The 12,344-nt window shown below is 45.6% G+C and overlaps 1 protein-coding gene across 1 annotated transcript in view; it reads left to right on the top strand.

Annotated features, from left to right (window-relative positions):
• Nucleotides 1-12,344, top strand: part of LOC132394604 (suppressor APC domain-containing protein 2-like) — a 37,578-nt gene that overhangs the window by 20,291 nt on the left and 4,943 nt on the right. Inside the window, exon 2 of the mRNA XM_059970942.1 lies at nucleotides 5,325-5,461. Within this exon, the coding sequence (XP_059826925.1) occupies nucleotides 5,325-5,461 (137 nt within the window). The remainder of the gene's footprint in view (nucleotides 1-5,324; nucleotides 5,462-12,344) is intronic.

Consider the following 12,344-nt stretch of genomic DNA (forward strand, 5'->3'; position numbering starts at 1 on the left):
CTTCTAACCCTACCCTTCTGAGCTACAGGGCCGTCCTCTGTGCCGGAGGCTCGGCCACTGTCACTCCCACCAGGTAGGCTGTCCCCCCCAACAGTACTCAAACATGAGTACTTATTGTCAAGGGGTACAGCCACTGGGGTACCCTCTAGTACCTGCCTCTTCCCCTTCCTGACTGTAGCCCACCTATCTGCCTCCCGTGGTCCCGGAGTGACCACCTGCCTGTAACTCCTCTCTATCACCTCCTCACTCTCCCTGACCAGGCGAAGGTAATCGAGCTGCAGCTCCAGTTCCCTAACTCGTTCCCTCAAGAGCTGCAGTTCGGCGCACCTGGCGCAGATGTGGACGTCCGGGAGGTTCGGAGACTCCAGGGTCTCCCAAATCCGACACCGAGAACAACAAGCTGCCCTCACACAAATACCTCCCAAATAACTGAAAATACAAATAACTGAAAAGACAAAGATGCTCTGTTCACCCTGTTTGTTGACTATATCTGATTGAAGGGTTAACCATTCGTTGGATGCTCAGGAACATTCAATTAAATTGTCCATTGTCTCTGTTGAGGTCATTGAAACAACTGTTTGCTGACAATTGGGGTGACTGAAGGGTTAATAGCCGACTGATTGGGTGTGGAGCGGTGTGACAAAGTTGCCCTTTTCACCATTTGTTTGACGGTCGACTCCCAGCTGCTGGCCGCTGGGGACAGGGTGGCCGGTAGAGAATGCACTCGTCCCATTTCAGCCCGCATTCAACCATCTGCCCTTGCTTTACTCTCCCGACACTGTTCATTATCCGGCTATTGTCAAACAGTTAATTAGAGGGAGCCGAGAGCAGGACGTCAGATCCACTACAACTGCACCCCCACCCCGCTTACCAGACCTCGGGCGGCAGCTCAAGGGATATTAAAGCCTTAAACACCGCAATTAATGAAAGCAATTTCAACCACCTCTGTACACACCCTCGGACTTGATATACAGCCCACACCTAATTAATAAATGGTACACACTGACTCCCTGAGAATAAACGGATTGCCACAGTTGCGGAGCCAAGTAACCTGCACGTGAACAACAAATTGTTTTCATGGCTGCGCGAACCAACCACGGTCTGTACACTGCGCCGTACGTTGAACGTTTGGTTTTTGTTTTATATATATATATACACACACACACTCTGGATATCTGGAATGAAAGTTGAAGAATCACATAATTTTGAATGTATTTGTTAATTGAAGGTAATAATGAAATTCAGCACAACAAGGAAAATCTTTTACTTTCCTAAACTTTAAGCTACATCCAATTCGAGCTGCGTGGCTACCAAGGTTACGTGCGTGGGAGCATTTAATTCACTGCGCTGCCCGGCACCCTCGCATCTTGGAGGGAACAGTGCCCGTGGATGTTCTGTCCTACTCTGTAATACCATCTACTCCGAGGTTGAGCCTCCAAATCCCAGACACTCCTAATGGAAACATCCTCTCCACACCCACTCTTTCCAGGCCTTTCAAAACGTGGTAGGTTTCGATGAGATTCCCCACCCCCTCTCCAACCTTACAGGGCCAGAGTCATCAAATGCTCCTCACATGTAAACCCCTTCAGTCCCAGGATAATTCTTGTGAACCTCCTCTGGACTGTCCCCAAGATATTGGTCCCAAAATTTGTTACCATGTTATATGACCAACACTTTATAAAATCTCAGCGAGCCGTCCTTGTTTTTCAGAATCAGAACCAGGTTCAACAACACAGCATATGTCGTGAGGTTTTTTGTTACGTGGCAGCAGAACATTGCAATGTATAATAATAAAAACTGTAAATTAGATCATAAAACATAGCAGCAGAACTAGGCCATTTGGCCCATCAAGTCTGCTCCACCATTTCATCATGGATAATCCAATTTTCCTCTCAGCCCCAATCTGCTGCCTTCTCTCCGTATCCCCTCATGGCCTGACCAGTCACAGATTACAGTGAGAAGTGTGTATAATATATTATAGTTTTAATTAAGTAAGTAGAAAAAAATGAGAAAAAGAAATAGTGAGATAGTTTTCATGGATTCAATACCTATTCAGAAATCTGATGGCAGAGGGGAAGAAACTATTCCCGAAATATTGAATGTGGGGCTTGAGGATGTGTAACCGTGAGAAGGAGGCATGTCCAGGGTGATGGGGGACCTTAATGATGGATGCCACCTTTTTCAAAGTTCAAAGTAAAATTTATTATGACTACATACATGTCACCACATACAACCCTGAGATTCTTTTTCCTATGGGCATATTTAGCAAACCTATAGAACAATAACTGTGCAAATGCAGATAATAAATAAATAGCAATAAATGATGAGTATGAAATAACAAATAACAGTGTTGTTAAATGGGTGTGGTTATCCCTTTTTGTTCAAGAACCTAATGGTTGAAGGGTAGTAACTGTTCTTGAAGTTGGTGGTGCGAGTCCTGAGACATGAATACCTTCTACATGATGGCAGCAGCAAGAAAAGATCATGACCTGGGTGGTGAGGATCTCTAACGATGGATGCTGCTTTTCTATGGCAATGTGTCATGTAGATGTGCTCAATGGTTGGGAGGGTTTTACTCATGAGGTACTGGGCTGAATCCACTATCTTTTGTAGGATTTTCCACTCAAAGGCATTGGTGTTCCCATACCAGGCTGTAATGCCGCCAGTCAGCACTTCCCACTTCACATCTATGGAAGTTTAGCAAAGTTTCAATGAGGTGCCGAATCTCCACAGACTCCTGAGGAAGTAGAGGTGCTGTTGTGCTTTCTTCACAATAATATTTATATGATGGCTCCAGGACAGGTACTCTGAGATAGTGTCACCCGGGAATTACAGTACTCAGACAAGTATTCAATCTCCCTCTTATATGCTAACTCATCAGTGTCTTTGATTCAGCCCATAATAGTAATGTTGGAGCTGTACTTAGCCACACAGTTGTGGGTGTTAAAGTGAGTAGATCAGGGGGCAAAATACACATTCCTGTAGTGCTCCTGTGCTGATGGAGGGGGAGATGTTTTTACCAATCAGAACTGACTGGGGTCTACAAGTGAGGAAACCCAGGATCCAAATGCACAAGGGGATATTAAGGCTCAAGTCTTGGAGTTTTATTAATTTTGAGGGGATAATGGTGTCAAGTGCTGAGCTGTAATTGACTAAAAAATCCTGATATATGCACCTTTGCTGTCCAAATGTTCCAGTGTTGTGTGAAGAGCCAATGAAATAGCATTTGCTGTAGACCTGTTGCTTTGGTAGACGAATTGTAGTGGATCCAAGTCACCATTCACTCAGGAGCTGATATGCTTCAGAAAACAGCCTCTCAAAAAATTTCTTCAGTGTGGATGTAAGTGCCACTAGGTGATAGTTATTTAAACAGGTTACCATGCTCTTTTTAGGCACCGGTATGATTGAAGCTGGCTTGAAGCAAGTTTGTACCACACACTGGCAAAGTGAGAGGTTAAAGATATCCTTGAATATTCCAGCTAGCTGGTCAGCACAGGTCTTCAGTACTTGGCCAGTACTCCGTCTGGACCAGACGCTTTTCTTGGATTCATTCTCTTGAAGGCAGCCCACGTGTCATCTTCAGATACTGAGACCAAAACATCACTGAGAGACATGGAGGTGCACGATGGTTCCACCCTGTTCTGGTGGTCAAAGTGAGCATAGAAGGCATTGAGCTCATCTGGAAGTGAAGCTCTGCTGTCCCCTATGCCTCAAGATTTGCCTTTGTAGTAGGTTATGACATTCAAATCCTGCCACAGCTGTTGAGGCACCGCTCCTTGAAGATGTCCTGGATGCTGGTGAGGCTAGTGCCCTTGTTTATTAATCTTCTCAAAATGAATGCTAACAGTGCATTCCCCTCCTTAACACCAACCTGCAAGTTAGCCTACAGAAAATCCTGCACCAGGTCTTCCAAGTACCTTCGCTCCTCCAATTCCTGAGTTTGTTCCCAATTTAGAAAACATTCCACAACTTTATCCTCCTTACCAATGTACATAATCTTAGATTTCCCCGTGAGTGATGTTTGCCATTAGTCCTTCATCCAACTCCTTAATGTATAGAGTGCAGTGTATAAGGATTGACGGAAGTATTCAATGGAAACTTTACTCAGACCCTGCTGTGGGAGTATTTAGAGAGACTATGTATAGTGAGCTTTACTCTATATGTAACCTACATGGTCTCTGATGGGCAAACATGAGGAAATCTGCAGATGCTGAAAATTCAAACAACAACACACACAAAATGCTGGTGGAACACAGCAGGGCAGGCAGCATCTATAGGAGAAGTACTGTCGACGTTTCGGGCCAAGACCCTTCGTCAGGACTCTGATGGGACAGTCAGAATCAGTCAGGCTTATTAACTGCAATGTTCATTATGAAATCTGTTGTTTGTGTCATCAGTACAGTGCAAAGACATAAAAATCACTATAAATTACAAATATAAATAAGTGCAAAAGAGAAATAGTGAGATGGTTTCATGGACCATTCAGAAATCCATTGGTAGAGGTGAAGAAGCTATTCATTAATCACTGAGTGTGTGTCTTCAGGCTCTTGTATCTCCTCACTAATGTTAGTAATGACAAGGGTAATGAGGAACCACATCTTGAAGATGTCCTCGATGACAGGGGATGATGTGCCCATGATGGAGATGGCTAAATCTACAACCTATCCAGCATGTTTTGATCTTGGACATTGGTGCTTTTACTCCAGGTGGTGATGAAACCAGTTAGAATGCTCTCAATTGTACATCTGTAGAAATTTGCTGGAGTCATACCAAATCTCCTTAAAATCCCAATGAAGTACAACTGTTGGTGTGCTGCCTTCTTCCTGATTGCATCAACATGCTAGGTGCAAAGTAGATCTTCTGAGATGTTGATGCCCATCTCAAGGTGCTCACCCTTTCCCATTGTGAAATGAGTACTAGTGTGTGTTCTCTCGACTTCCCCTTCCTGAAGTTCACAATCAATTTCTTGGTCTTACTGATGTTCTGTGCACAGTTGTTCTCACGACACCACTTAATCAGCCTATCTACCTCAGTCCTGCATCCATCCTGGTGGCCATCTGAGAGGCTGCCAACAATAGGTGTGCTTACTTTGGTTGGCAATATGATTACCAATACATGAAATGCTGGAGATACTCAGCAAGCCAGGCAGCATCTGTGGAAAAGAGTGAACAGTTGATATATTGGGCTGAGACCTTTAACCAGGACAGGAATGGTTTATGATTGTTAATTATCTTGACACAAACTTGTGGGCTGAAGAGCCTGTTCCTGTACTGTATTTCTCTATATTCTACGTTCTAACCCCGGTCATTTTATCCCCGGGTCAGACCGCAGCGAAGGACCAGGAATCAGTCGCTCACAGAGCATCACCGGCTCCGTTGCTCAAGCTGCCCAGCGACAGAGCGCCCGGTGCCGGAACGAGCCGCGCCGGCACACGGTAACCAGCGGCATCGATTACGACGTGGTGAGTGAGACTGAGTGGTTCCAGGGTGCTGGGGGATGGTCCCAGAGTCGGAACTAGCTTCCTTGGGCACAAAGGCACTTGGTGATCCTTCATCCTAGACTGGGAGCTGGAAAGGACGAGGGATGTAATTGGTCATTGTCACATGTACCAAGTTACACTGAAAACATTTCTTTCCATGCCAGACAGACAGATGGCTCCAAACATAAGTACAGTGAGGTAGTACAAAATGAAAGTAAAAGTCATAAGCAAAAAGAGATTCTGCAGATGCTAGAAAACTAAAATAACACACAAAATGCTGGAGGAACTCAGCAGGTCAGTCAGCGTCCATGGAGAGGAATAAAGAATCAAAATATCAAGCCAAGATCCTTCATCAGGACTGGAAAGGATGGGGTAGAAGTCAGAAATAGAAGTTGGGGCAGGGGGAAGGGGGAGGAGAACAATCTGGCAGGTGATAGGTGAGATCAGGGGGGAAGGAGGGTGGGGGGGCAGTTGAGGGGGGAGAATGAATTACAAAGCTGGGAACGGATAGGTGGAACAGGCAAAGGACTGATGAGTGGATCACGGGAGAAGGGGAAGGAGGAGGGGAAGTGATGGATAGGTGAGAGGAACAGAGGTTGCATTTACAGAGAAAGTGTATGGAGGTAGATGAATAAAGTGCCAGGTAGATTGAGGGATCAAGAGTTCATCCTTATCGTATACGAGATCCATTCAAGAGTCTGATAACAATGGGATAGAGCTGTCCTTGAGCCTGGAGACACAGTACATGCTCTCAAACTTTTGTATTTACTGTTGGCTGGGAGGGAGAATGACCAGGGTTATTCATTATTTGCTATTTTTTGAAATACCACGCAGAACAGGCCCTTTGAGCTGTGCCACCCAGCAACTCCAGATTTAACACCAGCCCTATCACGGGACAATTTACAATGACCGGTTAACCTACTGACTAGCTGGACTGCGGACTGTGGGAGGAAACTAAAGTACCAAGAGAAGACCCCACGCATTCCACGGGGCAACGTTCAGACTCCTTGCAGCTGACAGCAGAGTTGAACTCTGAATTCCGACCCTTGAGGTGTAATAGCATCGTGCTAACCCCCACAGTACCATGTTGGCTGCTCCCATGAAACACTGGTCCTCTCCCTCTCCCTCCTCCATTAGAAACATAGAAAACCTAAAGCACAATACAGGCCCTTCGGCCCACAAAGTTGTGCCGAACGTGTCCTTACCTTAGATATTACCCAGGGTTACCCATAGCCTTTTCTGAGCTCCCATGTATCTGTCCAGGAATCTGTTAAGACCCTATTATATCCTCCTCCACCACCATTGCCGACAGCCCATTCCACACACTCACCACTCCCTGAGTAAAAAAACTTACCCTTGACATCTTCTCGTACCTACTTTCAACCACCTTAAACCTGTGCCCTCTCGTGTTAGCTATTTATGCCCTGGGAAAAAGCCTCTGACTATCCACACTATCAATGCCTCTCATCATCTTGTACACCCCTATCAGGTCACCTCTCATCCTCTGTCGCTCCAAGGAAAAAAGGCCAAGTTCACTCAACCTATTCTCATAAGGTGTGCTTCCCAATTCAGGCAACATCCTTGTAAATCTCTGCACCCTTTGTCTGGTTTCCACATCCTTCCTATAGAACTGAGCACAGTAATCCAAATGAGGTCTGACCATAGCTGCAATGGTCTTGAACTCAATCCCATGATTGATGTAGGCCAATGCACAGTATGCTTTCTTAACCACAGAGTCAAACTACGCAGCAGCTTTGAGTGACCTATGGACTCAGACCCCAAGATCCCTCTGATCCTCCACACTGCCAAGAGTCTTGCCATTTATATTATATTCTGTCATCATATTTGACCTACCAAAATGAACTACCTGACACTTATCTGGCATGAACTGCATCTGCCCAGACTTGCATCCTATCAATGTCCTGCTGTATCCTCTGACAGCCCTCCACACTATCCACAACACCTCAAACCTGTGTGTCATCAGCAAACTTACTAACCCATCCGTCCACTTCCTGATCCAAGTCATTTATAAAAATCACGAAGAGTAGGGGTCCCAGAACAGATCCCTGAGGCACTCCACTGGTGACCGACCTCCATGCAGAATATGACCCATCTACAACCACTCTTTGCCTTCTGTGGGCAAGCCAGTTCTGGACCCACAAAGCAATGTCCCCCTGGATCCCATGCCTCCTTACTTTCTCAATAAGCCTTGCATGTAGTACCTTATCAAATGCCTTGCTGAAATCCATATACACTACATCTACTGCTCTTCCTTCATCAATGTGTTTAGTCACATCCTCAAAAAATTCAATCAGGCTCGTAAGGCATGACCTGCCCTTGACAAGGCCATACTGACTATTCCTAATCATATTATACCTCTTGAAATGTTCATAAATCCTGCCTCTCAGGATCTTCTCCATCAACTTACGAACTACTGAAGTAAGACTCGCTAGGCTATAATTTCCTGAGCTATCTCTACTCCCTTTCTTGAATAAAGGAACAACATCCACAACTCTCCAAACCTCCAGAACCTCTCCCGTCCCCATTGATGATGCAAAGATCATCGCCAGAGGCTCAGCAATCTCCTCTCTTGCCTCCCACAGTAGCCTGGGGTAAATCCCGTCCGGTCCCGGTGGGCCATTCTTCCCCTCTCTAGCTCTGTCCTTTCCTCCTTCCACAATGGGATTAACATAGGATTAGTGCAAAAGGGTGTTTGATGGTCAGCATAGACTCAGTGGGCCAAAGGGCCATTCCTCCTGTTGTGTGAGAATATGAGTTCCTAATTCCATTTAACTGGAAGCTCCTTGCCTAAAGCACAGACGCGCACTGCCTCCCCCCACTAATCTTGCAGCTCTCCCTTGTTGCTTCTCCCTGTCTGGGGCTGTATTTGATTGAAGGGCGGGAACTGGAACAGAGGAGTGAAGGGGAGGGCAAAGTTGGTGGGGGCTGAAGGTGCGAGGGGTGAGGGTGAAGGATAAGTTGAGGGAGGAAGGGGGATGAGAGGAGTTGGGGTGGAAGGGAAGGGGAGTCACAATATGGTGGGCCAGTCCTGTAATGCTGTATGTGTCATAGACAGGAAAAGGGATGGATAAGAGGAGTCGGGGGCGTTCAAAACAGAGCACTGCATTTTACATAAATTGAATTTGCAAGCTCGGAGGTCACGGGTTTTATTGAAACCATCACAGTGTTTGGCAGTGGCTGTGCCGCGCTCCTGCCCTCTGCTGGTTAGATTGAACTCGCCCTGGTAAGTGCAGTTCCAGCGACCATCAGGAAATTCAGGTCCACCCAGGACAAAGCAGTCCAGTCTGAATAAACGTTCACACACTCCACCACTGCTAACACACACCGTTCCGTGGATAAAATGGGCTGGGCTGTTCTGCCGGCGCCTTGCAACCCCCGCGATCTGTACCGCCAAGAAGGCCAAGGGCGAGGAGGAACCTACCTGGTTCCCCTGCAAGGCACACCCTTAGAAACACCCGCTAGGGTTAATCACTGGAACTCTCTCCTACTGATCACTGATATCAGAATCAGAATTCATATCACTAATTTGGGAAGTTCAAGGGGGATATTAGAGGAAGGTTTTTCACTCAGAGAGTGGTTGGTGCATGGAATGCACTGTCTGAGTCAGTGGTGGAAGCAGATACACTAGTGAAATTCAAGAGACTACTAGACAGGTATATTGAGGAATTTAAGGTGGGGGGGGTATATGGGAGGGAGGGTTTAAGGGTCAGCACAACATTGTGGGTCGAAGGTCCTATACTGTGCTGTACTATTCTATGTTCTAATTTACATGGCATGAACTTTGTTGTTTTGAAGCAGCAATACCAAGTCATAAAAATTACTATAAATTATCAGAATTAATATATGCAGTGAGGAGCCAGAGTTTCTGCCAGCTTCTCAGTGCAGAAATGGCTAATATGATTTTAAGGTGATTGGAGGAAAGTATGGGGTAGAGTTATGTCAGAGGTAGGCTTGACTTTACACAGAGAGTGGCAGGTGCTTGGAACACCCTGCTGGGTGCTGGTAGTGGCAGGTACATTGGGGGAGTTCTAAGAACTTAGATAGATATGTGGATGGTAGAAGAATGGAGGGTTATGTAAGAGGGAGGTGCTAAACTGATTTTAGAGCAGGTTAAAATTTCAAGACAACATTTTGGGGCCAAAAGGCCTGTATTGTGCTGTAGTGTTCTATTGCCTAAAGTCAGGTAGTATTCATGAGCTGATAAACTGTTCAGGAATCAGATGGCAGAGGGGAAGATGCTGTTAGTTTTAGTGTGGATCTTCAGGCTCCTGTAATGAGAAAAGGGAAGGCTAGACCAAGGACAATTAAGGGTGCAAGCCTTGCTGGTGGTCCCCATTCCCCAAAGGAAATAGATCAATAAGGATAATTAAACCCCCTAATTAATGCTCAGCCTTTCTTTGTTGAAGTGTCTGCCATTAAAAAGAGAGATTATGATTGGAACATTCCTACTGTGGTTTAGACAAGTGAAAGGTGATATCGTCTCAGAGTCATGCAGTAGAGAACAGGCCCTTTGGCCCACAGAGAATGTGCTAACCATCAGTCACCCAATTATATCAGTTACATCCTTCTCACTCCAGCATCTCTCCCCAGATTCTACCATTGCTTCCAGGCTGTATCTCTCTGGGACACAGAATGCCACAGAAAGCAGACCTGGGTGATTGATCCACTGCAGGACACGGGTAGACCATTGCCCTGTCCTTAGACATGGGAGTCATCTTATCATTCTGGCTTTTTCCCCTTTCCCTTCCAGTCCTGATGAAGGGTTTCTGCCCGAAACATCAACTGCTTATTTCCCTTAATAGATATACGTCCTGACCTGCTGAGTTACTCCAACAGTTTGCGTGTATAACCAGAATCTCGTGTCTATGTCCTAATCCAGTTTACTGGCTTGGTACAGCAACTGTTCTCCTGTGACCACAAGAAACTGCAGAGAGCTGTTGTAACAACTTAATACATCACAGAAACCAACCTCCCCTCCATGGACTCTGTCCACTTTTCCTATTGCTTCAGTAAAGCTGCCAACATTATCAAAGACTCTTCCCTCTCCAGACATTCCCTCTTCTTGTACCCCTCCCACTAGGCAGGAATCCAGTGTAGGTAGACCTCACAAATCTACCTCTTCACTACCTTCAATTTGTCTGCCCGCACTGCACTTACTCTGTAAGAGTAACACTTTATGATGCATTCTGTTATTCTTTTCCCTTTATTCTACCTCAAGATGTTGATGTGATGAAACGATTACTGATGAGTGATCTCAGCTCAAAATGTCGACTGTTTATTTCTCTCCATAGATGCTGCCTGCTGACCTGCTGAGTTCTTCCAGTGTTTTTGTGTGTTGCTCTGGATTTCCAGCAACTGCAGGATCTGTTGTCCTTATGATGAAATTATCTATAAGAATGGTGTACAAATTTTTTCACTGTACCTTGGTCCATGCGACAATAATAAACCAATTTACTAATTACTCACTCTCTCAGGTGAACATCAAAGACTCTTGGATCCACTGTTCAGTAGAGGAAGGGCCGTATTCCCAGATTCTTGGCCAAAATTTATCACACTTAGAATTAAATTATCGAGAAAATGTTCCCTGTGGAATTTTGTTGTCTGTTTTTCATCACAAATATGGCTACACATAAAGTATATTGGTTATTAATGTTTTGAGAAGTCTTGAGGTTGTCTACAGATGTTACATCTCACAGAATCAGGCTCTTCGACCCACCAAGTCTACACCGATCATCCAGTACACTAATCCCATTTTAATTCTTCGCCCCTTCCCATCCCCTTCCTCTCCTACACACTAAGGCAATTTACAGACTAATTACCCTACCTACCCACACATCTTTGGTATGTGGGAGGAATCCCATGAAGGCGTAAGGAGAACGTACAAACTGCACATAGACAGCAGCAGTGGTTGGGATCGAACCCGGGTCTCCAGCAGCTCAAGTAGCTGCATCACCATGCCTCTCATTACTTACCTACTGCTTGTCACGCTGCTGGCTGTAAGGTAGCAATGAATGTCCTCCATCTCCGTCTGTACAGAAGGATTCTTCACTGCTGTTTCTGTAACAGTTCTTTTTTTAACCGGTCAGGGTGGTTATCCCTAAGCTGAATCCCCAAACCTGGAGGTCTAGTGGACCACTCTATCCTTTGTCCTGTTTAGCATGCGTGAACCCACCAAGAGCCAAAAGCACAAGGCACTGACTCCAGCCAACAGAGCTGTCCAGGTCACTGAGACAGCCTCCGAACCCTACAACAAAGTTGTGGTCCTCTTGGAGGTCTTATAACTTGCCTCATCATAAATATATATTTAATGATATTCCTTCAAGTATCTCCTGCATTGAGAATTCTGAAGTTTCGGCATCCTCTAAGGGAGAAAATCTCAAGAAGTTTCTTCTCATCTCAGTCTCGGAGTGTGTGAAACCATGGGAGATGCTGACAGGTTAGATTGACTGAGCAAATGAAATGTTACAAACATATAAAATGCTGGAGGAACTCAGCAGATCAGACAGCATCTGCAAAGAGAAATAAACAGCTGATGTTTCAGGCCAAGACCCTTCATCAGGACTGGGAACAAAAGAGCCAAAAGCCAGAATATGAAAATGGGGAAGGGAAAAGGAGTATGAGCTGGCAGGAGCTAGGTGAGACCAGGTGAGGGAAAGATGTGTGATTGGAGGAGTGGGGGGATGAAGTAAGAAGCTGGAAGGTGATAGGTGATAGAGGTAAAGGGATAAGGAGATGCAATCTAATAGGAGTGGACAGAGGACCATGGGAGAAAGGGAAGGATGAGGGGCACCAGATGGAGGTGGTGAGCAGGCAAAATCCTCATTCTGTCTTCTACCCCATTCTC

The sequence above is a fragment of the Hypanus sabinus genome, chromosome 5 (genome assembly GCF_030144855.1).
Source record: "Hypanus sabinus isolate sHypSab1 chromosome 5, sHypSab1.hap1, whole genome shotgun sequence".
Taxonomy (NCBI): Eukaryota; Metazoa; Chordata; class Chondrichthyes; order Myliobatiformes; family Dasyatidae; genus Hypanus; species Hypanus sabinus.